This window comes from Gigantopelta aegis, chromosome 3, assembly GCF_016097555.1.
Source record: "Gigantopelta aegis isolate Gae_Host chromosome 3, Gae_host_genome, whole genome shotgun sequence".
NCBI classification, from domain to species: domain Eukaryota; kingdom Metazoa; phylum Mollusca; class Gastropoda; order Neomphalida; family Peltospiridae; genus Gigantopelta; species Gigantopelta aegis.
Genome location: NC_054701.1, coordinates 91,925,536 through 91,952,826, shown reverse-complemented (window position 1 = coordinate 91,952,826; position 27,291 = coordinate 91,925,536). Strand labels below are relative to the sequence as shown.

The 27,291-nt window shown below is 39.5% G+C and overlaps 1 protein-coding gene across 1 annotated transcript in view; it reads left to right on the top strand.

Annotated features, from left to right (window-relative positions):
* Positions 1–27,291, top strand: part of LOC121369343 (E3 ubiquitin-protein ligase ZNRF3-like) — a 66,420-nt gene that overhangs the window by 9,915 nt on the left and 29,214 nt on the right. Inside the window, exon 2 of the mRNA XM_041494342.1 lies at positions 23,652–23,777. Within this exon, the coding sequence (XP_041350276.1) occupies positions 23,652–23,777 (126 nt within the window). The remainder of the gene's footprint in view (positions 1–23,651; positions 23,778–27,291) is intronic.

Here is a 27,291-nt window from a genome sequence, read left to right as displayed (position 1 = left end):
TTCAAGTGTCTTGCAGCTTTGTAGATTAACTAAACTTAGTGTCCATGTTTACGAGTTGAAACTAGGGTCTGCACCTTTAATGCCTGTTGATGTCATCAGGCCATATGTTGTTGATGTCATCAGGCCATGTGTCGTTGATGTCATCAGGCCATGTGTCGTTGATGTCATCAGGCCATGTGTCGTTGATGTCATCAGGCCATGTGTCGTTGATGTCATCAGGCCATGTGTCGTTGATGTCATCAGGCCATATGTTGTTCAGACTTCATTACCCGGGGATTTTACTTTTTTTTTACCTGAACATTGCAAGTGTTTCAGCATTAATTTGTGATTTATGAAGAACAGTGTATCAAAGACTCTCCATGCATGTATCTCATCTTGTTAGCCTGGGGCCTAATTCTCTAAACTCTTGCATCTTTACGATCTCAGAACCAGTGTACCACAACTGGACAAAGGCCGTTGTATGTGTTTTCCTGTCTGTGGGAATGTGCTTATAAAAGATCCCTTGCTGCATTAAAAAAAATGTGGGTTTCCTCTGATGACTTCGAGTCAGAATTACCAAATGTTTGACATCCATTAGCTGATGATTAATTAATCAATGTGCTCCAGTGGTGTTGTTAAACAAAACTAACTTTGCGATCTCAGGGTCCAACACAAAAATACTTTCAACTTTAAATGATGTGATGTTGCTTATGAAAACCAATGGGAGCACTGTGAATTAGGCCCTGGACCCCATTTTATGATTGGATCGTAGCACTAAAATCACCTTCTTTAATTAAGTGTATAAGGAAGTTCAGCACTTACGATGATTTCAGTGCTAAGATAGTTTGTAAAAGGGAATCCTGGTGTGTATGTTTACCAGGTCCATACCCAGGTATATGGGGGGTGGATTGAGAGATGCATCTATATTATGAGACCAAAGATATTGCTTTTCCTTCTCTATTACTGGAAAATTGATTAAACAAACCCCTTATTAAGACCAATTTAATACACCAAAAACGGCTGTATTCCAACCTTGAAATAACTTCTTATATTCCTGTGTGAATATGCTATGCGTGTGTATGAATATGCATGTGTGTAAGAGAAACCTTTGATTGGTGATCAGGATAGCAGTATCGTGGTATCATCGTTTCACTAAGCTCTGTGTGTAGCTCCAACCACCGTCCTCGTTCCCCATGTGTGAAGTGTAGACAGATTATTTCTCTTTGAACTCGTAAGTATTTGTAAATTATCTCTCCATTTTGTACCGACTTTATCAGCGTTCTCATCTCCATTCTGACTTGATTCTTTTGATCGTCATTTACCGTGTTCTTTTTGATGGGCCCTCTCTATAAAGTGGTAGTTAATGCTGCGTACAGGCATTGAGTTGGTGATGCCAGCACTCTTGTTAGACTCTCACTCTAATGGTCCGCCATTGACTCTCCTCTCGGTATGGGCCACTGCTTGTCAAAGCCATACCCACACACTTGACTGGCCCATTCCATTTACCAGGTGCCCAAATAGTCCCGCTCAGTTGAATGTTGTAAATATTTAATTTTCTTTGCCAACACTTGTATAGTTTTATCTTCATAGACAATTTGATATTGTTCTGCTCTGATGCTTTCAATGTGTCTTTAAGTGTTGTTGCTGCTTTTTTTTTAGCGGATGTGTTTTACAGTCTCAATTGAGTTGTATTCCGTTTGAAGTTGTAATGGATCTGTTTGTGTTCATGTTTAATTTCTTCCCACACATATAAATCTGTGTTTTGCTTTCTGTGTATAATAGATGTTTTGCTAAATTGTGTACAATAAAACATTCAACATGGCAGGTTTTAGCCTGCTGTGATCCTGTGAAAAGACAACTTATTTAAGTATATGTTATCATACAGATTTATTTATCAAATATATGGAGCAGGATTAAATTGTCTGATCACATTTTTATTTGTGTGGTACCAGGTTTACATGTTGTTATGCATCAGTTATTTCCTATGCCAACCAATGCTTTACAACTGGTATATATCAGGAAGGAAATCTTTTATTTAATGGTGCACTCAACACATTTTATTTACAGTTATATGGCGTCAGACATATGGTTAAGGACCACACACATATTGAGGGAGGAAACTCCCTGTCGCCACTTCATGGGCTCAGGGATGTCATTAATTGAACTTCCAATAAACAATGCTCGTCGACTTTTTGTTGATTAATGGCCACCTATAATTTGATTTTCACCTGCTATTTTTATTTTTAATGACATCACTGGGGCTACTCTTTTCGATTAGCAGCAAGGGATCTTTTATATGCACCATCCCATAGACAGGATAGCACATACCACAGCCTTTTGTATACCAGTTGTGGTGCACTGGCTGGGTCGAGGTATTTATCAGAGTCCTTGGCATGTGCTGTGTCATCTGTAGGAAAATACATACAGGAGATATCTTGTTGTATAATCTATAGTGTTGTGAATTAGACAAACATTTGTGATTGACCATCACGTCATCAGTTGGCAGTAACTAACCAACAATAATACATACAGGAGATATCTTGTTGTATAATCTATAGTGTTGTGAATTAGACAAACATTTGTGATTGACCATCACGTCATCAGTTGGCAGTAACTAACCAACAATAATACATACAGGAGATATCTTGTTGTATAATCTATAGTGTTGTGAATTAGACAAACATTTGTGATTGACCATCACGTCATCAGTTGGCAGTAACTAACCAACAATAATACAAATGCATATTACAATTTATCCTTTAGGGAAATTAAATCTATAGTGTTCTCTTTGTTAAAAAAATAATTAAAAATGGTATGCTATATATCTTTTTAATTTTTAGATCTTATGGAATAATAAAAGAAGTTTGTTTGTTTAACGACATCACTAGAGCACATTTATTTATTTATCATCAGCTATTGGATGTCAAACATTTGGTAATTCTTACTTGTAGTCATAGAAAGGAAACCCGCTACATTTCTCCATTAGTAGCAAGGGATATTTTATATGCACCACCCCACAGACAAGACAGCAAATACCACAGCTTTTGATATACAAACCATGGCATGCTGGCTGGGCCCACCGACAGGGATCAATCCAAAACTGACTGCGCATCAGTAGGGTACTTTACCACATGGCTATGTACTGCTCCCTAATGGAATAAAGACCACAACCAAAACAAACCTCATGTTTGGGAACTAGAAGAGAAGTACCTCTGTACTGTACTCTGTTTCCAGTAATCAACAAATGAACAACGTAGCTTATGTGAATTTAATTAAAATAAGAACTCCGCTATAGTAGTCTATGTGGTGGTGTTGGGATGTATAACGCACCCTAGATCAACTGTCATTAAAATGAAATAAGTGTCACATGTGTTATTAAACATTCTTTTTCTTTCATTTTGTACACATAAACTAGTGATATATATACAGAGCCAGTTTAAGGATCCGCGGGGCCTCTTACACAAATAACAGTGAGTCCCCATTCCCAGGATATAATATTTTGTAACCCCCTTGGGGAGAGGAAAAAATGACCTGAGTAAAATAAATGTACACCTCACCGCGGGGTCCCCTGAAGCATGGGGCCCGTAGCACGTGCTACAAGTGCTACTAAGATAAACCGGCTCTGTATATATCTTAATAATAATAAAACCTTCATGTTGGCTAATAACGTAATACAGGTAATGCATTAATTAATGTGTGGCTTAATGAAAATGGATGGGTGGTTTTAAAATTTAAAAAAATAAAAATTTCCAAGTGACAAAAGAAATGCGATGTGGAAAATAAAAATGGATTTTAAAAAAAGTGGTGACCTAGATCTTCAAAACATCTATTAGTTGCATGTCTTATATTATATTTGGAAGTTCTTTAAAAGATTTTTTTTTCATCTTGGTTTATCTGTTATTACGAGCATTTGGAATGGCTTACATCATCTAGAAGTAACAGTTTGGACAGCATATGTCAAGAAGGTAAGTTTGATTTTAAAAACTGTCATTCTAAAGTGTGGGGTGACTGATTCACAAATTTGTCATTCTACACAGTGGGGTGAATGCCTGTCAGTCTACACGGTGGGGTAAATGTGGGATGGCTATTTCAGAAACCAGGCATGTTACACAGTGGGGTGAATGTGGGATGGCTATTTCAGAAACCTGTCGTGCTACACAGTGGGGTGGCTATGGGATGGCTATTTCAGAAACCTGTCGTGCTACACAGTGGGGTGAATGTGGGATGGCTATTTCAGAAACCAGTCATGCTACACAGTGGGGTGGCTATTTCAGAAACCAGTCATGCTACACAGTGGTGTGAATGTGGGATGGCTATTCCAGAAACCTGTCCTGCTACACAGTGGGGTGGCTATGGGATGGCTATTTCAGAAACCTGTCGTGCTACACAGTGGTGTGAATGTGGGATGGCTATTCCAGAAACCAGTCATGCTACACAGTGGGGTGAATGTGGGGTGGCTATTTCAGAAACCTGTCCTGCTACACTGTGGGGTGAGTGTGGGGTGGCTATTTCAGAAACCTGTCCTGCTACAGTAGGGTGAATGTGAGGTGGCTATTTCAGAAACCTGTCGTGCTACACAGTGGGGTGAATGTGGGGTGGCTATGGGATGGCTATTTCAGAAACCTGTCGTGCTACACAGTGGGGTGAATGTGGGATGGCTATTTCAGAAACCAGTCATGCTACACAGTGGGGTGGCTATTTCAGAAACCAGTCATGCTACACAGTGGGGTGAATGTGAGGTGGCTATTTCAGAAACCAGTCAATCTACACAGTGGGGTGAGTGTGAGGTGGCTATTTCAGAAACCAGTCAATCTACACAGTGGGGTGAATGTGAGGTGGCTATTTCAGAAACCAGTCATGCTACACAGTGGGGTGAATGTGAGGTGGCTATTTCAGAAACCTGTCCTGCTACACAGTGGGGTGAATGTGAGGTGGCTATTTCAGAAACCTGTCGTGCTACACAGTGGGGTGAATGTGAGGTGGCTATTTCAGAAACCAGTCATGCTACACAGTGGGGTGAGTGTGGGATGGCTATTTCAGAAACCTGTCGTGCTACACAGTGGGGTGAATGTGAGGTGGCTATTTCAGAAACCAGTCAATCTACACAGTGGGGTGAATGTGAGGTGGCTATTTCAGAAACCTGTCGTGCTACAGTGGGGTGAATATGAGGTGGCTATTTCAGAAACCTGTCGTGCTACACAGTGGGGTGAATGTGGGGTGGCTATTTCAGAAACCTGTCGTGCTACAGTGGGGTGAATGTGGGGTGGCTATTTCAGAAACCTGTCCTGCTACACAGTGGGGTGAATATGGGGTGGCTATTTCAGAAACCTGTCGTGCTACAGTGGGGTGAATGTGGGATGGCTATTTCAGAAACCTGTCATGCTACAGTGGGGTGAATGTGGGGTGGCTATTTCAGAAACCTGTCATGCTACACAGTGGGGTGAATGTGAGGTGGCTATTTCAGAAACCTGTCCTGCTACACAGTGGGGTGAATGTGAGGTGCAACCTGTCATGCTACACAGTGGGGTGAATGTGAGGTGCAACCTGTCATGCTACACAGTAGGGTGAATGTGGGGTGGCTATTTCAGAAACCTGCTACACAGTGGGGTGAGTGTGGGGTGGCTATTTCAGAAACCAGTCATGCTACAGATGGGGTTGTAGGGTAGGTGTAAGCCATTCTGCCAGAGTTGTGAATCTTTACCTACAAGTAATGACGTTTTATAGCCAATTTTGAAAATGTATGGGTACAACTGCCGCTGGTTGTATACTCTGTAACCTTTTGATGAAAATAAATGCATGTAATCATACAGATGAAATCTATGAATGTAATATCGTGAGTTTTGTATTAGCATAGACTGGTTTTTTAAGAGGTGGCTGTTTAGAAGTGTTTTATAAGGGGCATCTGTATATAGGGTTTTATAGGGGGTGGATGTTTACATTTAGGGTTTTGTAAGGGGCATCTGTATATAGGGTTTTTATAAAGGGTGGAGGTTTAGAAGGGTTTTATGAGGGGCATCTGTATATAGGGTTTTTATAAAGGGTGGAGGTTTAGAAGGGTTTTATGAGGGGCATCTGTATATAGGGTTTTTATAAAGGGTGGAGGTTTAGAAGGATTTTATGAGGGGCATCTGTATATAGGGTTTTTATAAAGGGTGGAGGTTTAGAAGGGTTTTATGAGGGGCATCTGTATATAGGGTTTTTATAAAGGGTGGAGGTTTAGAAGGGTTTTATGAGGGGCATCTGTATATAGGGTTTTTATAAAGGGCAGAAGTTTAGAAGGGTTTTATGAGGGGCATCTGTATATAGGGTTTTATAGGGGGTGGATGTTTACATTTAGGGTTTTGTAAGGGGCATCTGTATATAGGGTTTTATAGGGGGTGGATGTTTACTTTTAGGGTTTTGTAAGGGGCATCTGTATATAGGGTTTTTATAAAGGGTGGAGGTTTAGAAGGGTTTTATGAGGGGAATCTGTATATAGGGTTTTTATAAAGGGTGGAGGTTTAGAAGGGTTTTATGAGGGGCATCTGTATATAGGGTTTTTATAAAGGGCAGAAGTTTAGAAGGGTTTTATGAGGGGCATCTGTATATAGGGTTTTATAGGGGGTGGATGTTTACATTTAGGGTTTTGTAAGGGGCATCTGTATATAGGGTTTTATAGGGGGTGGATGTTTACTTTTAGGGTTTTGTAAGGGGCATCTGTATATAGGGTTTTATAGGGGTGGATGTTTACATTTAGGGTTTTGTAAGGGGCATCTGTATATAGGGTTTTATAGGGGGTGGATGTTTACATTTAGTGTTTTGTAAGGGGCATCTGTATATAGGGTTTTTATAAAGGGTGGAGGTTTAGAAGGGTTTTATGAGGGGCATCTGTATATAGGGTTTTTATAAAGGGCAGAAGTTTAGAAGGGTTTTATGAGGGGCATCTGTATATAGGGTTTTTATAAAGGGTGGAGGTTTAGAAGGGTTATATGAGGGGCATCTGTATATAAGGTTTTATGAGGGGCGGAAATTTAGAAGGGTTTTATGAGGTGCATCTGTATATAAGGTTTTATGAGGGGCATCTGTATATAAGGTTTTATGAGGGGAATCTATATATAGGGTTTTTATAAAGGGTGGAGGTTTAGAAGGGTTTTATGAGGGGAATCTGTATATAGGGTTTTTATAAAGGGTGGAGGTTTAGAAGGGTTTTATGAGGGGCATCTGTATATAGGGTTTTTATAAAGGGTGGAGGTTTAGAAGGGTTATATGAGGGGTATCTGTATATAAGGTTTTATGAGGGGCGGAAATTTAGAAGGGTTTTATGAGGTGCATCTGTATATAAGGTTTTATGAGGGGCATCTGTATATAGGGTTTTTATAAAGGGTGGAGCTTTAGAAGGGTTTTATGAGGGGCATCTGTATATAATGGCACTGAGCACCTCTAATTCCTAAAGCCAGTAGCAGTGTAGTTGTGTCATGTTGTTCCTTTGAGATTTAACCCTTGGGAATGTAGTTCAGTGGTAGAACCGTAGGTTTTCAAGATCATTCTTGGTGGATCCAGGATTTGCATGCATCAAATCAGTACTCCATGACAGCTATATTTAACATTATGGTATATGCTGTTTTGTCTATGGAAAAGTACATATAAACTATGGCATAGGAAAGGGGGAGGGGGTGGGTGGGGTGGGGGGTGGGGGCATGTGATCCCACTTTGTAGCATCAGTGATGGATTTTATATATTTATACGCCTGTGATAAAGGATTTCTTGCTGCAGTTCTGTCAGAATAGCTTGTGATGGCAGCAGGTATCCTTATATTACATTATCTTGATGTCAAAATAACCATAAACCTAATACCTACCTAGACAGATTTAAATGGGGGTTCCCATTTTTTTTAGATGAGTAACTTATTTTGCCTTTGAGTTTGGTCTATCAATACATCCAAAGTATGGTAGTGTGGTACTTTATTGTTAGGTACCTCTCCCCATTAAAACATTGTAGATTCCTGCCTGTGTGTTAATATATATATTTTTTTTTTATTATTATAATTTTTTTAATAAATAGTTTATTGCCCCAGAAATATGTTATGATAGTGTAAGGGTTGGGGCCCTGAATTCACTACCTTACAAAGTACATAGCAAACAATATACTAATATATAAAAAAGGAGCAGTGACAGAAGTGGAAATAAAAAGAAGATTGAAAAGAGAAAACTTAAAATGAAGTTATAGATATACTTCAAACTGGCATCATACTTAAAATTATACACATAACAAAAGTATTAAGTGTCTGCATTGTGACCTCTTCTAGAACTTTTAACCATGGTTCCCAATTGTCGTCGAATTCTGTATGTATGTATTTTTCTATTTGCATCTTATCTTTAATAAAATTGATGATATCAGTTTCATTTAGTGTACTCTGTAATATTGGTCTTAAAGAGTTCTGTAGCTACAAATATTTTTGATTTGATTAGAGAGGCCAGTTAGAATTTTGTGAATCATGTATAGTATTTGTTGATGGCGGCATGCATGAAAGAACAGATATATATTATTACGAGTACCTCTAACTTTATTGCTGTGTTTTTGAGTTTCACATCTGGATACACACACACACACACACACACAGATGTATGTGAATCATCTGCCTTTCAGCTGTGTGGTTTCTCTGTTACAGTGAAAGGTTAATCCTGTAACTTATCTAATATTCTGTTGGCTTTTCATCTTATGCCATCATGTGTATCGGCGCACCGTGACTATCGGACTGTCAATGAAACCGCTGAACGTCCACAGCTTGTCAATGAACAAATTACTACACACCCACCCCTTATCATCGCTTCCTCTCACCCTTGTTGCTGTAGCCCACCCTGCACATTCATGAAGGCATGGAATAAGTTGATAAAATAACTGTTTGGATAACATGTTTACTTTACACATTCTTCGTAACTGAATCTGCTCTGAATGGAGGATGGTGTTATTGTGCACAGAGTACATTCACTGACACCATCAAACAACTGGCAATCATTTGATCAGCTGCTTGCAGTAGATACAGTGCTGAATGATATATGTTCTTTGTGCATCAGTGCATTCCTTTCAGGGTTTGTCTTATTTTTAGCTCTCTTCTTTTTGTTAACTTCACAAGTTTACACACACTTGTATATATGGACTTTTTAGCACTATAAATAGTTGTATTTTTTATGGTAAAAAAAGTGTTTGCCCCACTTAACTGAATACTACCAACAGTTAAAAGATGATGGTCCCATACAGCTATATTGACAGTTGAAAGATGGTGGCCTATAGACTAGTGACAACTAGAAGAGGGTGGCCCCACATAACTGTAGACTAGTGACAACTAGAAGAGAGTGGCCCCACATAACTGTAGACTAGTGAAAACTAGAAGATGGTGACCCCACATAGCTGTAGACTAGTGACAACTAGAAGAGGGTGGCCCCACATAACTGTAGACTAGTGAAAACTAGAAGAGAGTGGCCCCACATAACTGTAGACTAGTGAAAACTAGAAGAGAGTGGCCCCACATAACTGTAGACTAGTGACAACTAGAAGATGGTGACCCCACATAGCTGTAGACTAGTGACAACTAGAAGAGGGTGACCCCACATAACTGTAGACTAGTGAAAACTAGAAGATGGTGACCCCACATAGCTGTAGACTAGTGACAACTAGAAGAGGGTGACCCCACATAGCTGTAGACTAGTGACAACTAGAAGAGGGTGACCCTGCATAGCTGTAGACTAGTGACAACTAGAAGATGGTGACCCCACATAACTGTAGACTAGTGACAACTAGAAGAGGGTGGCCCCACATAACTGTAGACTAGTGAAAACTAGAAGAGAGTGGCCCCACATGACTGTAGACTAGTGACAACTAGAAGATGGTGACCCCACATAGCTGTAGACTAGTGAAAACTAGAAGAGGGTGGCCCCACATAACTGTAGACTAGTGACAACTAGAAGATGGTGACCCCACATAACTGTAGACTAGTGACAACTAGAAGAGGGTGGCCCCACATAACTGTAGACTAGTGAAAACTAGAAGAGAGTGGCCCCACATGACTGTAGACTAGTGAAAACTAGAAGATGGTGACCCTGCATAGCTGTAGACTAGTGACAACTAGAAGATGGTGACCCCACATAACTGTAGACTAGTGACAACTAGAAGAGGGTGGCCCCACATAACTGTAGACTAGTGAAAACTAGAAGAGAGTGGCCCCACATGACTGTAGACTAGAGACAACTAGAAGATGGTGACCCCACATAGCTGTAGACTAGTGAAAACTAGAAGAGGGTGGCCCCACATAACTGTAGACTAGTGACAACTAGAAGATGGTGACCCCACATAACTGTAGACTAGTGACAACTAGAAGAGGGTGGCCCCACATAACTGTAGACTAGTGAAAACTAGAAGAGAGTGGCCCCACATGACTGTAGACTAGTGAAAACTAGAAGATGGTGACCCCACATAGCTGTAGACTAGTGAAAACTAGAAGATGGTGACCCCACATAGCTGTAGACTAGTGACAACTAGAAGAGGGTGATCCCACATAGCTGTAGACTAGTGACAACTAGAAGAGGGTGGCCCCACATAACTGTAGACTAGTGACAACTAAAAGAGGGTGACCCCACATAACTGTAGACTAGTGATAACTAGAAGAGGGTGGTCCCACCACATAGCTGTAGACTAGTGGCAACTAAAAGAAGGTGTCTCCACATAGCTGTAGACTAGTGGCAACTAGACTAGGGTGGCCCCACATAACTGTAGACTAGTGGCAAAAAAAAGAGGGTGACCCCAGATAGCTGTAGACTAGTGACAACTAAAAAGGGTGTCTCCACATAGCTGTAGACTAGTGGCAACTAGACTAGGGTGGCCCCACATAACTAGACTAGTGGCAACTAAAAGAGGGTGTCTCCACATAGCTGTAGACTAGTGACAACTAGAAGAGGATGATCCCACATAGCTGTAGACTAGTGACAACTAGAAGATGGTAACCCCACATAGCTGTAGACTAGTGACAACTAGAAGAGGGTGGCCCCACATAGCTGTAGACTAGTGGCAACTAGAAGAAGGTGACCCCACATAGCTGTAGGCTAGTGACAACTAGAAGAGGGTGGCCCCACATAGCTGTAGACTCGTGACAACTAGAAGATGGTGACCCCACATAGCTGTAGACTAGTGACAACTAGAAGACACTAGCTGCTCACAGGTCTGTACTATGTATAGACAGATTTGCACTATTTTCTACTATGCACAATGCTGTGTATTATTATTGATCGGCGATATCTGTTGAGAAATGTATTTATCTTTGAGTCTTGTTGTATATATCTCTGTGTTTATCGGTAGGGTTATGGGATGATAACACTGAGATAACGGTACAAAGAAATAACTGTGGTTAGTTCTAGCAGCTTTGATGCTCCCGATCTTTTGTGCCAGACAAGGTTGGTTGAGTTTAAATGGCTTATTCAAGGAAGGGCTTGTTCCAAAGCATTAAAAGGTTCCTGATCTCATTAGTCCCCTGCCAGTCCAACTAGTGAAGACTACAGGTTTCATCTCTGTCTGTCTGTCTGTGTGTCTGTGTGTCTGTCCCACTTATACATGTAGTTTTCTGGATGTTTTCTTTTTATAATGTCTTGAGATATTGCTCTCACATTGTGTATAGCTCGATCATGTACCGTTACAGATCAAGTTTGACTTTCATGGCCATTTACCCATTTTTGACAGAGTTATGGCCCTTGAACGTAGGAGATATAAACATTTGTTGGGGTCGATAGGGGACATGTATCAGTATTGCTTTAGCAGTATTCTCTGAATGCTTGTTCGTTCGTTCTTCGTTCATTCGTTAGTTCATCCACCTATTAATTAATAAGTCCCCTACCTACCAGAGGGCAGTATCGGTTTTGTCTCCATCCTTCTGTCTGTCTGTCACACATATTTTTTCCAGACTTTTTATAGCTTTTCAAATTTTTCTAACAGATTTTACGTTTGATTTTCAAGGCGATTTATCCATTTTTATAGTTACATGGATGGCATTTGAGCTAAGGAATTACAAAACTAGGAGACATGTATTGTATTAGCAGTACCCTGTCTGTTCATTCTACTAATAACCCAGAAATAAGGTGATGACGTTTAAAAGTAAAATATATTGGTCCAACTAATTGTCAAAGTTTTTTTGTTTTTTGTTGTCAATGAAGAGTAAAAACTCAGCTCTTTTCATAGATGACGTCACCCGACATCCGCTTTCTACTGTTAAGGACCGGCCTTGGTAGTGTCATGGTTAGGCCATCGGTCTACAGGCTTGTAGGTACTGGGTTTGGATCCCAGTCGAGGCATGGGCTTTTTAATCCAGATACCGACTCCAAACCCTGAGTGAGGGCTCCGCAAGGCTCAATGGGTAGGTGTAAACCACTATCACTGACCAGTGATCCATAACTGGTTCAACAAAGGCCATGGTTTGTGCTATCCTGCCTGTGGGAAGTGCAAATAAAAGATCCCTTGCTGCTAATCAGAAAGAGTAGCCCATGTAGTGGTGACAGCGGGTTTTATCTCAAAATCTGTGTGGTCCTTAACCATATGTCTGAAGCCATATAACCGTAAATAAAATGTGTTGAGTGCGTCGTTAAATAAAACATTTCTTTCTACTGTTAGGGATGGGATGTAGCCCAATTGTAATGTGCTCATTTTATGTGCAGTCCGTCTAAAATCAGTCCCCACACTAGGTGGGCCCATCGGGCTATTTTTCATTCCAGCCAGTGCACAACAATGGCTGTGGTGTGTGCTGTCCTGTCTGTGGGATGGTGCATATTACAGATCCCTTGCTACTAATGGAAAAATGTAACAGGTTTCATCTCTAAAACTATATGTCAAAATTACCAAATTATATTTGACATCCAATAGCCAATGATTAATAAATCAATATGCTCGTGTGGTGTTGTAAAACAAAACAAACTTTAACTCACTCTTGTTGTAAAATATTCTACACCAAGTGTCACAGTAATCTTATTTTAGACGCCACATATCCTTTGTTTAAAAAGTGCTGAGATGTCATTAAAACAAACATTCATTAACTTTCCCTCAAACTAAATGTACACCCCTAGTTAGGCTTTATTTATGTGTACATTTGTACTGTATGCCTTTAACATAGGTCCCATGTCATTCCTTTAACAACAGCTACACCTGCTCAGGTATATATATATATATATATATAAATGTGTATTATTATCTACATGCTGCATAGTCTCAGGTCTCACGCCATGGTTAGAAATAAAATCAAATGAATTATTTCTCCAGCTACGGTGGGCTGGTCGGCAGACACCAATGAGATAACTCGTGTGATAATGAGGTGCTGTTGCTTTGTGGGTCTCTTTGAAGCAGTAACCGATATCTTGGCCACTGATCACATTTACTCCGCTCTTATTCATAACCTGTGAGCCAGGAGAAACTGATATTGTTGTGCCCATTCTTCGCGTATCCAGCCACATGGTGTAGGCACTGCCTGTGGGAAGAGCTATGCTACTGTGTCATTTGTTTTATAAGTCAACAGTATCACAGAACATACTGCCACACAACATTACCATAAAACTTAACATGGCCACAGAACATAACATTATCACATAATTTAATTCAACCACAGAATATAACATTTTCACATAACTTACACTCTCAGAATTTAACAAATTACAACATATAACTTAACAGAGCCACAGAAATAGAATTAAGCCATAGAGCGTAACATTACCACAGAATTTAAAAGTCACATAACTCAACAGTACACAGAAAGTAACACAGCCACAGAACTTAAAAGTACACATAATGTAACATCCACACAACTTAACATGGCCTGAGAATGTTAACATCACCACAGATCTGTGTACAGTACTTTTCCATGCACAGACTATATAGCTAGATATACTAGGTGAACAAATTGACCTTGAATATTTGTGTCTATAATTTCCTTTGTTTTAGCCCAAGTAAACATTTCTAAATATTGAATGTAGAGTTAAAAGTTTTATTCTCAGATTAAATCTAGGTTCAATTGGACAAACTTATTGTTAGCAGTTTGGCAATGTTAGTTTTAAAGTGTGTGGGCCAAATTGACATCTTCAGGAAAGAAAGCACAACAAAATAATTATAGCCTTGTTGAACATGCTTTATTATTACAGAATTAGCTTTCTCAGAAATATATTTCACTAGTTACGTGTATGTTAATTTGATGACAGAGAATTAAACCATAACAGAATTTGAAGCCCCATTTCAGATTCAAAGACACTCTAGGATCTATATTTAAGAGCACATTGTAACCTCATTTCAAATACTGTATATCAGAAAATGTCTGAAAGCTGCATAATATAAAAAAAAGAAAAAAAGAAAAAAAAAGAAGAAGAAATATATCCACACATCGACCCTACATCTTGAGCATAATTTTTGTTTTAATGTCTGATACGCTGACCTCACTAATGTTTTATTTCATTAATATGTCACATTTTTGGATTTTGCTAAGTTTTAAGATTGCTAATAGTTTATGATTTAAAGTACAGTTAGCATATTCGTGAACATGTACATAATAATGTTTGTAAGAGGGCAGGATTTAGATGATCAGTCAGTTGAGTGTTCGCCTGAGGTGCTTGCGTCATAGGATCGAACCACCTCGGTGGATCCATTTAACTGGTTGGGTTTTTTCTTGTTCCAATCAGTGCAGCACAGCTGGTCAAAGGCTGTTGTATGTGCTTTCCCATTTGTGGGAATGTGCATATAAAAGATCCCTTGCTACTAAATTAAATTGAAAATGCAGTGGGTTTCCTCTCTAAGACTCTATGTCAGAGTTACCAAATGTTTGACATCCAATAGCTGGTGACTAATCGATGTGCTTTAGTGGTGTTATTAAACAAAACAAACTTTAAACTTTTAATGTTTGACATCCAATAGCTGGTGACTAATCGATGTGCTTTAGTGGTGTTATTAAACAAAACAAACTTTAAACTTTTAATGTTTGTAAATCCACATCATACTGTTGACCTAAAATCATGCTAGTATTTTCAGTTCAGATTCAGTTGCTAAGTTTAGACAAATATATATTTTGGTCAAATGTTCATCCTTCACATACTGAGTATACTATCTACATGTGCCTATGCTATTTTAATTGTTTTCTTTACAGATTTGGCGACAATGTGATTTCAAATACAAAACCTTTAGAATCATATGTACATGGACACTTTATAGTCTCAGTTCACCACTTCTGTGCTGCATGACTCTCTGAGTTTATAAGCCGTACTCTCTGATGAGAGAAGTTGCGTGTTTAATACTGCGGTGTAATCTGCTCACTGCGCCACTTGTCCCATCAGTCTGTGTTCTCTCATTGTTTGAGATGGGCTGTGGGTGATTGATGTGCTGTTGTACAGCCCATAGAGCAGTTTACACTTGTAATATGAGTGTGCTAGTAATTCCACGTCACAGATTAAGTCCGCTTTGATGTGCCAGGGATTTAACCTGCTCACTGGTCATTATCTCTTCTCTCTCAGCTCCTGGCAGGGCTGTGGGTTGGGTGGGGGGGGGGGGGGGGGGGGGACTTGGTGCACTTAACCTACCAGGTTGTTGATCTTTCAGTAGGCATGGCATTGTGCATACCTTAGCGTCTTCAGGCATTAAAGTAAGCATTGTTTCTGGCAACCCATGTACATACTGCCATAAAATACAGACCTGGTAACCTATAAGTTATGACTTGTTTATAGGCATCACAATAAAGATATTGTCTGGTAAAACCATTTACAGGTTACTGCAAAATAGTCATTGAAAGTAACATAATGTCTGGTAAACCATTTACAGGTTAGTGCAACATACAGGTTTTGAAAGTAACATAATGTCTGGTAAACCATTTACAGGTTAGTGCAACATACAGGTTTTGAAAGTAACATAATGTCTGATAAACCATTTACAGGTTAGTGCAACATACAGGTTTTGAAAGTAACATAATGTATGATAAACCATTTACAGGTTAGTGCAACATACAGGTTTTGAAAGTAACATAATGTCTGGTAAACCATTTACAGGTTAGTGCAACATACAGGTTTTGAAAGTAACATAATGTCTGGTAAACCATTTACAGGTTAGTGCAACATACAGGTTTTGAAAGAACATAATGTCTGGTAAACCATTTACAGGTTAGTGCAACATACAGGTTTTGAAAGTAACATAATGTCTGGCAAACCATTTACAGGTTAGTGCAACATACAGGTTTTGAAATAACATAATGTCTGGCAAACCATTTACAGGTTAGTGCAACATACAGGTTTTGAAATAACATAATGTCTGGCAAACCATTTACAGGTTACTCAAAATACAGGTTTTGAAATTAACATAATGTCTGGTAAACCATTTACAGGTTACTGCAAAATACAGGCAGTTTTCAAAATAAACATAATATCTGGTAAACCATTTACAGGTTAGTGCAAAATACAGTCATTGAAATAAGCATATCCGGTAAACCATTTACAGGTTATTGCAAAATACAGGCAGTGAAATAAATATAGTGTCTGGCAAACTATTTACAGGTTAGTGCAAATATGTACTGTCACCAGTAACATATACATTTGTAGGTTATGACACATGTATCAAATTTATAATTCCAATTATATTTACTAGATGTGATGCTTGTGGTGACCTTCTAGTGTCATATCAAGCATTTTTTACTTTATTGTCATATGGTAGCCCCCTTGTAAGCAGAACAACCATTCTTGACTTCATTGTCACGTGGTAACCTTCTGGTCTCAGAACAACCATTCTTGACTTCATTGTCATGTGGTGACCTTCTAGTGTCATATCAACCATTCTTGACTTTATTGTCATATGGTAACCTCCTTGTAAGCAGGACAACCATTTTTGACTTCATTGTCACGTTGTAAACTTCTGGTCTCAGAACAACCATTCTTGACTTCATTGTCACGTGGTGACCTTCTAGTGTCATATCAAGCATTTTTAACTTTATTGTCATATGGTAACCTCCTTGTAAGCAGGACAAAAATGTCATATGGTAACCTTCTGGTATCAAAACAAACATTCTTGACTTTATTGTCACATGGTAACCTTTTGGCATCAGAACATTTGTGGTTTGGTTGTTACTGTAAAGAGTGTATGTATATGGGCACAGCTAAGTTGAGGTACTGTACATGTAACTTGGTTGTGTTAATGCTAGGCTGTGGTGCTGTGATCTGTCAGTACGTGGGCCACTGTGTGTGTGTGTAGCTAGGCTGTGGTGCTGTGATCTGTCAGTACGTGGGCCACTGTGTGTGTGTGTGGCTAGGCTGTGGTGCTGTGATCTGTCAGCACGTGGGCCACTGTGTGTGTATGTGGCTAGGCTGTGGTGCTGTGATCTGTCAGTACATGGGCCACTGTGTGTGTATGTGGCTAGGCTGTGGTGCTGTGATCTGTCAGTATGTGGGCCACTGTGTGTGTATGTGTGTGTGTGGCTAGGCTGTGATCTGTCAGTACGTGGGCCACTGTGTGTGTATGTGGCTAGGCTGTGGTGCTGTGATCTGTCAGTACGTGGGCCACTGTGTGTGTGTCCTGTGCGTGACATGGAGTCCAGGCAGTGTTTACCCTAGTGAGGACACATTCTTCTTTATTGATGACTGCAGCCGGCTGGTACATTGGTACTCACTCACCTTACTGCTTGGTCAACATAGTCTCCACCACAAGCCAGTCATTTACATAGGTATAGGTGCTTCCATTTTTGTGAGGGGGAGGTTGGTTTTTGGCAGAATTAAATGAAAATTCCTGAATCTGGATAACAGTCATTTATTCACGACCAAACAGCTATATTAGGAATCGAATTTAATGGTGGCCATGTGGCAAATGGCAGCAGTGCCCAAGTCATATGGTCCAATGCCCTGAAAACTAAAAAGAGTCTTATGGCCAAACTGGCCATGCCTTAGTTTGCATTTTAATAATTAGTCGCCATACTCAAACACATCTCCAGTAAGTTGTTTTATTATGAGAACACGAAACGGTTCACACTTCTTATTTTGAATAGATGCTGATGTGTTATACATGTATTAAGACATTTGTTGAAGTTTCCCTTGTTGCCCTGTCTTCTGACCATAATATCCTCCAAAAATCTCCAAGAGTCTACTCCGAGTAGTATTCCCAATGGCCTTGCTCTTTAATTTGTCAAATTTGAGGCTTGGCTATTTACAGTGTTCCAAATAAATCGCTACTCATTTTTACTTGAATTACAACACACATTGTAAGTAGAATGATGAAAATATATGGTGAAACTGTTTCAGGCAAGCTCAGTTTGCCCAAATGTTTCTACTTTTTTTTTTGTGGCAGGGATGGGGGGGGGGGGGGAGTTGGAGAAATAAAAAATGCTAAATTTTGTGTTACATAATTGCTGAATGGTCCAAATCCACTATACCCACTTATATTTAACTAACTGTAACCATCTAACCGTTAATCCACTATACCCACTTATATTTAACTAATTGTAACCATCTAACCGTTAATCCACTATACCCACTTATATTTAACTAACTGTAACCATCTAACCGTTAATCCACCCACTTATATTTAACTAACTGTAACCATCTAACCGTTAATCCACCCACTTATATTTAACTAACCGTAACCATCTAACCGTTAATCCACCCACTTATATTTAACTAACCGTAACCATCTAACCGTTAATCCACCCACTTATATTTAACTAACCGTAACCATCTAACCGTTAATCCACTATACCCACTTATATTTAACTAACCGTTAATCCACTATACCAACTTATATTTAACTAACTGTAATCATCTAACTGTGAACCCACTGTCCTGGACATGACCGCTTTTTAATAAGTTTTTTTTTCCTTTTGCCAATAAAGCCATTTACAAGTACTTGTAATTTGTTTTATGGCCTTGGACTTAACCTACAAATCATACATTTCTTGGTGTGACAATTATTTTAGCCAGCCAACACCAGTTGTACTTGGCACACCACGTCCTTGCTTAAACACCTGCAGTTTCTATCGTGTGACCCCCGACCCAAACAGAACATCAAAGTATAATTTACCTGTAAAACATTCAACATGTCAGCCATGCACGCTTTGTTCAAAGCCACAGAGTCGCTTAACCTTTGTGCATATCAACTTATCATTGAACGGTGAGGAATTCACCGAAACCCTAGCTAACCCATTTAGATGTAGTTTCAGTGTCACGTCACTGATGGGCAAAAAAAAGCCAACCCCAAACAACAAAAACACTTTTGAATGTAATTGCGTGATTTACAGCCGTCCATGCAATGGTGCATCGCGTACTGGTTCAGTGAATCGCCATGTACAGTGTAAACCGAAACATTCAACTGGTTATTAACTTTATTAATTCTGAGTTTAATCTTTATTGTGTTAAAGCTGGCCCAGCGCCGGTAACAGTGGGTCCCAGTGAAAACAGGTACGTGTATAGCGGTTACGACTAGTTGATTACCTGTGCCTGCATCCACCGAATGTGGGAATGAACGACGGGCTGCCCAGGTGCTTGGGTGCATTGTGGGTTCACCGGTCCGTTTGTATACAATAACTCCCTTTCCATTGATAGCGCTTTTATGAGTCTATACCCAGCACTCAAATGGATAATATCACTTAACGTTCATTGTAAATGTTTTACATTCGATATTATTTTAAACAATTATGGCATTCCAGCAAGGCTAATGTTTAAAACAAATTGTTTGCTGTGTTACCGACTTGATTTGGAGACAGCTGCGGTAGTGAAGCAGATTTGTTTTTCAGCCATAAATTCATTGTTAGTTTTTAACATACAACCGTGTCCGGTGTATCGGCGCGTCCGGTGATTCGGCGCACTTAGTATTTTGCTTAAGTATGCTTAGGAAGTTGTCACCGTGTCGGTGTTTTTAACAAATTAAAGTTCAATTCCTTTTTCAATGGTTAATCAAGTATCAACATATTTATTGTTATGGGTGCAATTTAAAAAAAGAAAAAAGAATTATCAATAATTATATCATAATTTCAAAATAAATCATTCACCTGGTTTTGTGTATATAAACGCGAAGTAGGTCAGCCTTATTGATATTAAGAATATTAAAACCAGTCTAAAAACACCTTTCCCGCATTTTTAAAATGATAGTAAACAGTATAAATGTAATTATTTTTGTTTTGTTATTTTTATTTAAACTGAAAAGGAAAACGTAAACAAATGCAAATAAAACGAAAATTTTACACCTTAATTGACAGTCATTCCAGTTCACAATTGTTGCATTGTTATAAAAAAATAAAAGCGAAATAAGATCCACGTGTGTGCACAATCTACCCGAGAAAAAATAAAATTCATGTAGGCATCTTAGCCATGCATGACAATGAACATGTGTGCATCTGCAGTACTGTGCCACTCAAGAAAACGATTCCGAAACTGATCTTGAGATGGGTCATGTGTGATCGTTCATTTTCATAGTACCGGTAATATTTTTAACAAGACAAAACAAAAATGTACTAAAATAATTCTGGGACAATAGTGTAGCATTTATGGGCTAAAAGTGAGGTCATGGGCGGTCTATAAATAGCGGAGTCAACGATCCACATCTACTGCGCTTGGATACAAGGGGGTGCCTATATTTATGCACCATTTTAAAATGTTTATTTATACTACTCAAAAGAATTTAAGGGTCAAAAATTTATAACCAAATAAGTTTCAGAGTGTATTAGATTGATGATGTAAACTACACCAACATTTTTATTTATTGTTCCATATTTACAAAAAACCACAAATAAACGTCACTGTATACAAGAAAGTCACATGACATGCTGTCAAAGTTGAAGGTTGTCAAACATGGATTTTACACATTAGAACATTCGTTTAATAGTGTGTGAATCCACCCCTGGCGCGAATACACTCGGCACATCGTTGCCTCATGCTGTTGATCAGACGTCTGAAGAACTCTTGGGGAATGGCCTGCCACTCTGCCATAAGAAGTTGACCCAGATCATGAAGGTTGGCCGGAGGGGCATGGTTATCCCGAACTCTCCTGCCTAATTCGTCCCAGGCGCTCTCTATTGGGGCCAAGTCAGGCGAATATGCTGGCCAATCCATCCTGGCGATACCTTGTTGTCTGAGAAAGTCTGTTACCACCCTGGCGCGGTGGGGTCTGGCATTGTCATCCTGCAGAACTGCCCCGCCGCCAATCTGCTGAAGGCCTGGGAAAACCAACGGCCGGATAATCTCATTCAGATAGCGGATTCCATTCAGATTGCCATCCATCACATAGAGGGGGGTCCTGTTGTGGATAGAGATGCTGCCCCACACCATGACGCTGCCACCACCGAACCGGTGACGTCTAACGTTAACGTCAGCGAAGCGCTCCCCAGGACGTCTGTAGACACGAACCCGACCGTCGTTGAACTGGAGACTAAACCTGGACTCATCAGTGAACATCACTCGACCCCACTGAACACGTTGCCACCGCAGATGAAGCGTGCACCAGTGACGTCTGGCCGTTCTGTGACGTGGTAGGAGTGGTGGTCGAACAGCCTGGCGACGGCAGCATAGATTATTGGCTCTCAGACGATTGCGTATGGTTTGATCAGACACAGTTCCAGTCACAGTCCGCAGATTGTCACGTAATCGGCGTGCAGTGGTTGTGCGTTGACGTAGAGCCATATTGGTGATGTAGCGGTCCTCTCTATTTGTAGTGCTTCGGGGTCTTCCCGAACGTGGATGATTTCAAACAGAATTCATTGCTTGGTACCGTTGCCACAGTCGGCCAACGACACTCTGACTGACACCAAGTCTCAGAGCAACATTTCTTTGTGTATTGCCATCCTGAAGCCAAGCAATAGCCCTTCCTCGATCTTCGATAGTCAGTTGAAGTCGTACCATTGTCGAATTTGGAGTGTGCACCGTACACGAATGTAAGCTCCAATTATACGGAAATTCAGCATTGGGAACATGGAATACACATGCAAAGCGTGCAAATGAAGCGCTTTGTGAAAAAGCAAGTTATGGGCACTTAGCAGACCTTTCGCTTTCACCCTAATTTACATGCAAATGTAAGCATGTTTTCGCCATTAGAACTAGTCGACAGTGTCAATGACAGTGGATTGTAATTCATTTATGGGTTGCTTTAGACCCACTTTCGTCAAAATGGAACAATACCATGCGTGACATTATGGTCTAGCTAATATAATTGACATTCAGAAAATAATGTCGAAAATACCGTCTGACCCTTAAATTCTTTTGAGTAGTATATACTACAGACATAAAACAATCTGTAGTGCATTTCAGATTATGCACTTCTTCGTTGGTGAGAGACACATTTTATTAAGTATTTCACAGTGTTCACATAGAAAATGATCCTTGAATGCTTATGTGCGCCGATACACCGGACAGCACTGTATATTTATTGAAACTATAACATTGTAAAAAAAAAAAAAAAAAAAAAAAAAAAAAGAGTTAAAATATTTGTCCTGATGAATAAATGTGTAATAATGTAAATTTATCCTATAACTTACCAATGATATCCATGTCATAAACCCATGTGATAATTTACTTTATTAACCCGATTAATAATGGTATGCAAATTTGCAAGATCTCTAGGTAATGTGTTGCAGTGGATGGGTCATTTGCTTACAAGCCAACAAGACCCGTGTACCTGAGCGTAATGTTTTCAAAGATTTGTTTAAAATGCGTGACGTCAAACTAATCTGTGCTAATCGTGATGACGTCATATTATCAATGGTGGCGACTTTAGTACTGTGATTTTCTAAAAATGTTTAATTAAAATGTTATTTTAGAAGTGTTATAGAATAAATAGAATTCGCTACTCATGTTTTTTAATATTTAAAATATCAACCTCGTCTACTTAATCGGTATTTGTCTCGGCAGAGCCTCGACAAATACCGATTAACATAGACTTGGTTGATATTTTCCATATTAAAAAATACTCATGACGAATCCTCTATATATAATACTTTGTTAAGACTTTACAATGATTATGCAATTATAATCACTTGTAGTCCTTCTGGGTCCAAGGAGACCAATGAACTGGGTGTAACTCTATAATGAATAATTAAAACTCATATAAAAACAAATCATTAAGCTTTTAAACCCACACTAACTTCTGTATCAATAATTATTAATATGAGTATGAGTATGAGTATAACTTTTTCTATACACTCCCCACCAAAAAACACACAAACCCCCTCCCCCAGATTTTTTTCATTGGTCAGTGTGGTTTTACATAAATATATATAAATAATATGTTCATATACTTACCATTTGAGACACCCAATAGCCGATGTGTATTTTTGTGTTGGGGTGTCGTTAAGCATTCATTCATTCATTGATTCATTCATTCATTGGTCAGTGTATGTAACTCACATCTCCCAATTCAGCCTAATAATACTGGCCTGTTTTGTATGCTGCATAATATGTGATATACATGTTAGGTGTACCTGTAAGTAGAGGGAACGCATAATATTAATGTAAAATAGTTTGGATGTGTTGATACATAAATTAACCAATGGTAGGGGGTGCTTGGGCCTTTTCCGTAATGTGTATGTGCATGTATACTACATGCAGATAGTATTTAGATGGGCCTTTAGCATATTTGTTATTTATTATCATGTACATACATGTCAAATACCACAGTTATAATCACCTACATCATGTATGTTTGAATTAAACAAGTGTGTTTTGTTTCAGCTTCACCCTCTTGGTCTGTGCAATAACAACGACTACGATGAGCTGTACGACTACGGCTGGGTTGGAGTGGTTAAACTCGAGCGACCCGACCTTGAACCGGAGCCCTGTCTGTCCGTGTTTGGAAAGGTACATGTCGTCTTCTTCAATCTCACACTTGTCATTTGTTCAGATTTTTATCACATTTCAACTAACACTGTGTACAATTATTTTCACAAAGTAGAATGGATTTGATCTGCAATATTTGTAGCATTACGCTGCAGGGTTCGACAAATCCACCAGCTATCGGTCCCGGCCAGTGAGATTTTGGTCTGAGCTAGTGGATATGTTCATCTGTATTACTACAATGCACATAGGACACTAGCAAAGGCTTCTGTGAGGGCTTGGGACTTTATCAGACATTTGTCTAACACTGCTGTGTAATCAAGACTGTATGATGTATCTATACTACTCAAAAGAATTTAAGGGTCAGACGATATTTTCGACATTATTTTCTGAATGTCAATTATATTAGCTAGACCATAATGTCACGCATGGTATTGTTCCATTTTGACGAAAGTGGGTCTAAGCAACCCATAAATGAATTAAAATCCACTGTCATTGACACTGTCGACTAGTTCTAATGGCAAAAACATGCTTACATTTGCACGTAAATTAGGGTGAAAGCGAAAGGTCTGCTAAGTGCCCATAACTTGCTTTTTCACAAAGCGCTTCATTTGCACGCTTTGCATGTGTATTCCATGTTCCCAATGCTGAATTTCCGTAGAATTGGAGCTTGCGTTCGTGTACGGTGCACACTCCAAATTCGACAATGGTACATCGTCAACTGACTATCGAAGATCGAGGAAGGGCTATTGCTTGGCTTCAGGATGGCAATACGCAAAGAAATATTGCTCTGAGACTTGGTGTCAGTCAGAGTGTCGTTGGCCGACTGTGGCAACGGTACCAAGCAACGAATTCTGTTCGAAATCGTCCACGTTCAGGAAGACCCCGAAGCACTACAAATAGAGAGGACCGCTACATCACCAATATGGCTCTACGTCAACGCACAACCACTGCACGCCGATTACGTGACAATCTGCGGACTGCGACTGGAACTCGAGTGTCTGATCAAACCATACGCAATCGTCTGAGAGCCAATAATCTACGCTGCCATCGCCAGGCTGTTCGACCACCACTCCTACCACGTCACAGAACGGCAAGACGTCACTGGTGCACACTTCATCTGCAGTGGCAATGTGTTCAGTGGGGTCGAGTGATGTTCACTGATGAGTCCAGGTTTAGTTTCCAGTTCAACGACGGTCGGGTTCGTGTCTACAGACGTCCTGGGGAGCGCTTAGCTGACGTTAACGTTAGACAACGTCACCGGTTCGGTGGTGGCAGCGTCATGGTGTGGTGCGGCATCTCTATCCACCACAGGACCCCCCTCTATGTGGTGGATGGCAATCTGAATGGAATCCGCTATCTGAATAAGATTATCCGGCCGTTGGTTCTCCCAGGCCTTCAGCAGATTGGCGGCGGGGAAGTTCTGCAGGATGACAATGCCAGACCCCACCGCGCCAGGGTGGTAACGGACTTTCTCAGACAACAAGGTATCGCCAGGATGGATTGGCCAGCATATTCGCCTGACTTGGCCCCAATAGAGAACGCCTGGGACGAATTAGGCAGGAGAGTTCGGGATAACCATGCTCCTCCGGCCAACCTTCATGATCTGGGTCAACTTCTTATGGCAGAGTGGCAGGCCATTCCCCAAGAGTTCTTCAGACATCTGATCAACAGCATGAGGCAACGATGTGTCGAGTGTATTCGCACCAGGGGTGGATTCACACACTATTAAACGAATGTTCTAATGTGTAAAATCCATCTTTGACAACCTTCAACTTTGACAGCATGTCATGTGACTTTCTTGTATACAGTGACGTTTATTTGTGGTTTTTTGTAAATATGGAACAATAAATTAAATTTTTGGTGTAGTTTACATCATCAATGTAATACACTCTGAAACTTATTTGGTTATAAATTTTTGACCCTTAAATTCTTTTGAGTAGTATATATGTAGCTAAACATAATAATGAGTGCTGTTAAAATAATTCAGGGCTGGTGGACAAAAATGGCACCTTTAAACTTAAAGGGTACTTCTTTCCCTTATTTATGGGTGCTCCTTCCCTCTCCCCCTGGGCTCCTGCTAAATGATGTTAATAGGAATCTACGAAAACATGCCATTTCAACAATATTAAATGGGTTTACTGCTAAAAAATGTTTTGGTTTACATATTTACAAAATACTTCGAATATTCAAAATGATTAGTTTTGTTTCGTTTAGAAAATTGCCTACATATTACTGGTAGGTCACCTGTACGTCTTTAGCAGTGTGCTGAGCCGCGTGAATCGGACATCATGTTGTAGGTGGATTACTACGTCACCACAGCAACCAGGTGTCTCTCCGGCCACTGACCGTCGGTGTGTATCTGTGTGACGGAGACTTTAAATTAGTTACGTCTTGTTGCTGCCCCAGTACACTCCATCACGATGTAGCCGCTCATTGCCCCAGAGTTTACTGCACTACCTGGTCAACATGCTATGATGGTCACCACAGGTCAAATAAAACACTCATTATGTTCTCCCCTCCTCCAGTTCTTTGAAGTGAAACTTTATCACTGTCTAAAAGCTGCCAGGTTTTTGAAATGTCACCAGGAAACTTAGCATTTCTTATTCTTTAATAAAGAACTTGTGCTATGCGTCTACATTTAAAAACTAGTGAGATTTCATCATTGATGAACAGCTCATAATATGTCTCTTGTTTTTCAAGACCCTTTTACGTTTTCCAGATTTGTTTTTGTTTTTTAATGCAAGGTCATTGTAATCCCTGATAAATGGCCATATATCTAGAAAAATGGGATCTCTAGCTTTTTTATTTTTTTTTTTATTTTTTTATTATTATTATTATTATTATTATTTATTTTTATTTTTTTATTTTTTTATTTTAAAAGATTTATTGCCCCCAGAACATAGACAGTGAACAGGTTGGGGAGCCGTGGTCACTGCCTTACAAAGTACATATTTAAACAATAGTATCTAAACAAAATATGCTATTTAAATATGTTAATGCTTTCTGTGGTATTTATAAGACGGAAAGGGGGGGGACGGAGGGAGGGGGAGAGAGAGAGAGAGAGAGAGAGAGAGAGAGAGAGAGAGAGAGAGAGAGAGAGAGAGAGAGAGAGAGAGAGAGAGAGAGAGAGAGAGAGAGAGAGAGAGAGAGAGAGAGCAGTAGATGAGTATAAAGAAGTTGTGGGGATATTGAGAGAGTATTAGAGAATGACATTTTAATTAGTACTCTATTTCCAAGTGAACTTTCAAAGCATTATTTTTTATTAAAACATTCTTTCAAAGAGTGTTTTATAGGGTGTCCATTGCTTATAAAATTCTTCATAGTTGCAATTTTTGTAATAAATATATTTTTCTATTTCAAAATTATTTTGTAGAATATTTTTCGTGGCATTGACATGTAAATTTCTTTTTTGTATTTTCATACTGTAAATATAATATTTTATGTTGATAGTCAGCCAATTTACAAAATCACCTTTTTCGTTGTTGATCATGCCTAACATAACTATGTCTCTGCTTAGAGTGATATTAATTCCAGT